This window comes from Sorghum bicolor, chromosome 8 (assembly GCF_000003195.3).
Source record: "Sorghum bicolor cultivar BTx623 chromosome 8, Sorghum_bicolor_NCBIv3, whole genome shotgun sequence".
Lineage (NCBI taxonomy): Eukaryota > Viridiplantae > Streptophyta > Magnoliopsida > Poales > Poaceae > Sorghum > Sorghum bicolor.
In genome coordinates this window covers 39,946,922-39,952,173 of record NC_012877.2, presented here as the reverse complement: position 1 = coordinate 39,952,173, position 5,252 = coordinate 39,946,922, and the positions used below count along the sequence as shown (strand labels likewise).

Here is a 5,252-nt window from a genome sequence, read left to right as displayed (position 1 = left end):
AGCTAACTATTTGTTTATTGGAATCTTATCAAAACTTGTTCAAAAATATCATCAAATGGTTAGTGGACCTGGACCATCAAATCGTTTGGAAATTTTGGAAAATGTGGACCGCTTCTTGTTTATGGAAACCTGGAGCCCTTCTAATTATTTGGAAACCTCCCCACATTACGTGTCTCCCCTTCCCTGTACACACTAATCTAATCTGGTGGGAGATCCAGCAGATAGCTGCACACACCAGGCGCCAGTTAGGGTTTTGGGCTTCGACAGGGAAGAAGATGGCGGCCCCTCCGGAGGGACCGGCGAGAGTGGCAACAGGGACACCTGCGTCGACGTCCATGCCCACACCTGCAGCGGCGACGGCACTTACGTGCAACACAGTAACACCTGCATCGGTGCGCACACCTCCTTCCACGATGTCCAGACCCAAGGCGACGATGTCGCTTTTTCGGACACCTTCGTCCAGGACGGCGACACCTCCTGCTGATGAAGATGGAGGTGACGCTAGCCAAGGACAAGAAAGCCGCCGGCGTTCCACTCAGACAGATGACAAGTAAGGGCACACAGTATCCCCTCCCTTCCCCAAGTGCACCTGGCTATGCAGTTTTTCTCATATATTTGTAAGCATGCTCAAGTTCTTCTCACGTAGCACTTGTGAGGTTAATTTAATGATCTCTGTTTGGATGCTTGATGCATTATTCCTTTGGAGCCTAACAGAGTACAAAGAAGTGTCTAATGTTCATAGGTATAAATATAATACATCTGTTATGTGAATAAAAGTTTCAGGTTACTCATTTTTATAGTTTATTGTAACCATGTTGGTGGAAATTGGAAGGGTGAAATGCAAGCTGAGACTATATTTTTTGCTGACATGCTTTGGCTCCTTTATGCAATGCCTTATCATATTAGCTAAAGTTCATAAAATAGTTCCTGTTACAGAACAGTTGTTATTCTAAGTATCGTTTAATTCTGGTTGTGGCTTTCAACTTGTGTATGCACTGGTTTTCAGCAACCAGTTTGGTGAGGTTTGCCATATGCTATTATCTGAATCAAGAAGTGCATTTTCCTTTGCATCTGATGTGTTTCATTATTTCATCACCTATCCCAAGAAGATGTTAATCCTCCCTGAAGCCATTCTCATGTTGTTCCTTTTTTAAATATTGTTTCATCGCTTGTGCTTATGTTTCTCATTATATTTTGTGACAGCTCGGAACAGACATGGACTATGTCTTTCATTTGCAACGGGGCACCGGGGGGCCAAGAATTTGCTCAGTATACAATAGACAGGAATTCAACCACGTTTGGTAACTTAATAACAATGAAATCAAATTTGGGGTATGGTGCCAGGGACTACTTGTACTATAAGAGAAGATGTGGAAATGCTATAGCAACACTAAACGAGATCGAATATGATGTTGATGCAAATGCAATGTTATCAAGTAATGCAGAGGAGAGGGAGGTCAGATTAGTATTATCGAGGGATCAAATAACAGAGCGAAATGTGGAGATAACACCCATTAGATTGCCAAGAATGGCAACAATTAGTGAAGATTTCACAGATGAGTCAATTAACGATTACAAGGTGTGGCTTAACAATATGCATGAAGAGGGCCAACGCATGGGTAAGTTATGCTGCTGCCCTATCTTAAATGGTTATACTATATTATATTGCAATGGCCACATAATTGATATCAGCATGGATTTCACAGATTTTAAAGATATATGCAGGGAAGACACGGTCAAGACTTACAAAGAATGGTTAAGAGTGCAAGGGCAACTTGATGATATTAGTAATATAACAACTTTTTGCAAAATGTCAACCAAATTATTATCAATCCTTCGCAAACCATTTATATCTTACACATGTGACCTATTATCTTTAGGTGCATATGACAACCATAGGAATCACACAGATTTACTAAATTCAAGTCAAGATAGCAATCCAACACCACTTTTGAACCTACGATCTCATGCTCGGCGTGAGAAAACACTGGGAAATATTAAGCAATGCTCACTGTGATTTTATTGAGGTTCAGTTCAATTGTCCCTATGTAAATGATTTTATTTAATCTCAATATTGTATAATGTTTTGATTGACAAGACTCCCAAAAGAGGAAGGCACGAGGTACCGTCAAAGGATTGGCAGCCATGCACAAGAGATCCAAACAAGGCAGTTAGAAACTTAAACTCCAATTCTCTAGACTTGGAGGAGCTGCAGGTGAGAACACACGCACATTTATTGATGAAATAGTAGTGTTTACTAGAAAAAAAGCACCAATCATTGGAGTAAGAACATGGAGAGATATTCACGAAGATGTAAAAAAATCAATAGCATCTGATATGATGGTAAGCTTCTGATTTGTTTTTGGTTGTGTACATATATTTGTTACAAATTTGTTTAAGAAGCCACCTAGTATTTATGTTTTATGTTGAACAGCATAAGTGGGACATTGAGGATAATGAGGAAAATAGAAAAAAGATATGGACCATCGCAAGTGAGCGTTACAAAGGATGGCGGTCCACATTTAGTGCTACGTACAGGGCGTACACCACCTATGATGTGAGAATGAGACACAAGCCTGAAGAGTTGGACATTGTTGAATGGCACTATCTGGTGTTGTATTTTGGCAATGAAAAATTTCAGGTTTGATGACATTTATATTATTCTTACCAATTGCACTTGATGAAATAAAGGCTATGTTTCAAGCACTTTTAGAATCAACTCCTTGTGCAGAGGATTAGCAACAAGAATTCTCAGAATCGGCAGAATGTAAAGATACACCATTTGACAGGATCAAAGTCTTTTTCTCAATGTAGCTACGAACAGGCAATAACTTTAGAAGCACGCACCCTAGCTTCCTTACATGATGAAATATTGATAATTTGTTACATTCTTATCAAATTAGAGGGACCCATTAACTGGTGATGAGCCAAATGATATGGAGCTTTTTATGTTGACGCACAGTAAGAATGGGCGATGGACAAGCCAAGAATCTAGGAATGTCTATGTGTATAACAGTTTGTACAAACCTTATCAAGTGATGCAAATGGAACGCCTACAATTTTTTAATTAACTACTTTTTACTGTCCTCTGTTTGTTAGGATAATGCAAGCAGCAAAAGAAGGAATCAAATGGAGATGCAAACATCATCTCAGATGTGGAGCAAAACCAGATTTTCCAGTCAGCTTATAAGGAAACAAGAAAATGCAAATCAGCCAAGATCCTTTCTAATGGATAGTTGGCAAGGTACCCAACTAGAAGGCAGCTACTCTCAGAGGAATACCAGTACCACGTCCGTCAAGATGCCGCACTCATGGACACATTTTCAAAGCTACAAGAAAGAATTGAACCTCAAGAGGCTGAAAGGGAGATCGAAAGGGAAGAACATAGGCATCAGATGGAAGAAATATTGAAGTCAAGAGAGGCCGATAGAGAAGCACTTAGGCAAGAGTTTATGTCAATGATGCAAGCAGCACAAGGACAAGCATCCTTACAACAGGTAATAGTAATGTAAAACCTTAACTTGCCCAATAGATATAGTTAATGTGTTTATGTGTCTCTAGGTTCTATACTTGCCCGCTTGTTGAATCTTTTGGTAGGTTGTTGAACTGAAATGGCTCAGGTAGTTGGCTACAAGCCATGCTGGTAGTAGCTTATTTCTCACATATTGTAAAGGCATTTTGGTGTAGCTATTATGTATATCTACTGAAATTTAGACAGATAAACAACATCAATTTTGTACTTTCAAACTCCACTCATAATTTTTCTGACCAAAAATTAAATGCAGGCTAATAAAGATGGGAAACAAATTGCAGAGGTTGCTGCTGCAACAAACATGGTGGAAGGAAACGTAACTACAGAAAGTGAAGAAATATCAAATCACCAGGTAGTTTGAGAACTGAAGAGTTATTAATGCTGTCATGTGATAGTCCATAGTATATGGAGCCTAATTTTCCCTCAAACTATTGATCTACAGGATAACCTAGGTAGCAGCCTGCCACTAACACAGCTCGCAGCTACCGCAGCGGCAGGTACAAGTACTACTCGCACAACTTGGAGTGCTGCAAATAAGTCACAAACAGCCCAAAACAATGGAGGGAACATGACAGTTAGTTTTACTACTACAAAAGCACTTAAGGATAATGCAGCTAAGAAACGAGCATTATCATCCAAAAGGAATCAACAAGCTAGCAATGCACAGGTGATTTTTTAAGTCCACTACCTGTGAATATTTGTGGATCAGATTTGTTTCACTCAGAGTGTCTTTTATATATATCTAATTGACTTGTAGGACTGATCATATAACCTTTACATGGACAATTTTACTTTTCAATAACTCTGCAAATTTATTTGCAAACCTACTAGTCTTTAGGAGTTTTTTTTGCTTTCATTTTCCTCGTCAATATGACTACGAATGCAAGCAAAAGTCTGTTAGTCTCTAGGATTTTTTTCTATTTTGGTTTTCCTCATCAATATGACTGAGAATGCAAGAAAATTGTCTAGGGTTAGGATTGCAAGTTTTATAAGCCAATCTCTTTATCATCTCTGATGCTACTACTACTTGTGTCATATTTATCACCAGAAATGCTTAGGCAGCTACTTTGTTGTGGTCTGAAAATATTATTTACTTGTTGCTGCTCGCATTTGGTTATCTGAATAAATTTGTCTAGGCTTTTGGCTTGCTATGAGTGGATATCAGTTATTCCGTTTTTAATTGGCACGAATACCTGCTACTAAGCCTGTGAACAATCATGATGGCTAAGATCACCTAGTGCTTCTTGTCATGACTGTCTCTAGATATTTTATTAGCTTGTTCTAAAGTTGCCTTGCTGTTGCTCATGTTAGTCACGGAAGGAATTTTTTATTGCCAAAGATCATTCATTAACTGAAAGTTTGTCATTTGAGAAATAAAAAGGAATTGATCATATAGTATTTTGATGGATAATTTCACTTTGAATGAATCGTTAAATTTGTAAACCCATTAGTCTTTAAATTATGATACCAAATTCCTAACCTTCAGAATGGTTTTGTGCATGCCACTATTGCCAATATAATACAATTTCAGTTACCTAATGCGTAGTCTAATGTTAATGATTTTTTCAGGAGCAAGATAGAGTTTGACAGGAGCGCTCAAGTGATGGGATGGTCAATGTCAAGCCAACCTTTGTTACAGTGCTACACATAGCTCGTTACATTTTGATTTGTTCATCCTAGCTTAGTGTGTGTCGGAGACCTTATGTGTTTCAGTTTTGCG

General features: G+C 38.6%; 1 protein-coding gene and 1 long non-coding RNA gene across 2 annotated transcripts; both read left to right on the top strand.

Moving 5' to 3' along the window:
* LOC110437571 lies at nt 275-1,890 on the top strand. The gene is made up of 4 exons (XM_021466045.1): nt 275-550; nt 1,204-1,619; nt 1,707-1,770; nt 1,881-1,890. The coding sequence occupies exons 1-4, from the start codon at nt 276-278 to the stop codon at nt 1,888-1,890; spliced, it is 765 nt and encodes a 254-aa protein (XP_021321720.1). The 5' UTR covers nt 275.
* LOC110429942 lies at nt 2,339-3,864 on the top strand. Its single transcript, XR_002447132.1, has 3 exons — nt 2,339-2,641; nt 3,100-3,497; nt 3,786-3,864. It is a non-coding gene; the product is annotated as an uncharacterized LOC110429942 (long non-coding RNA).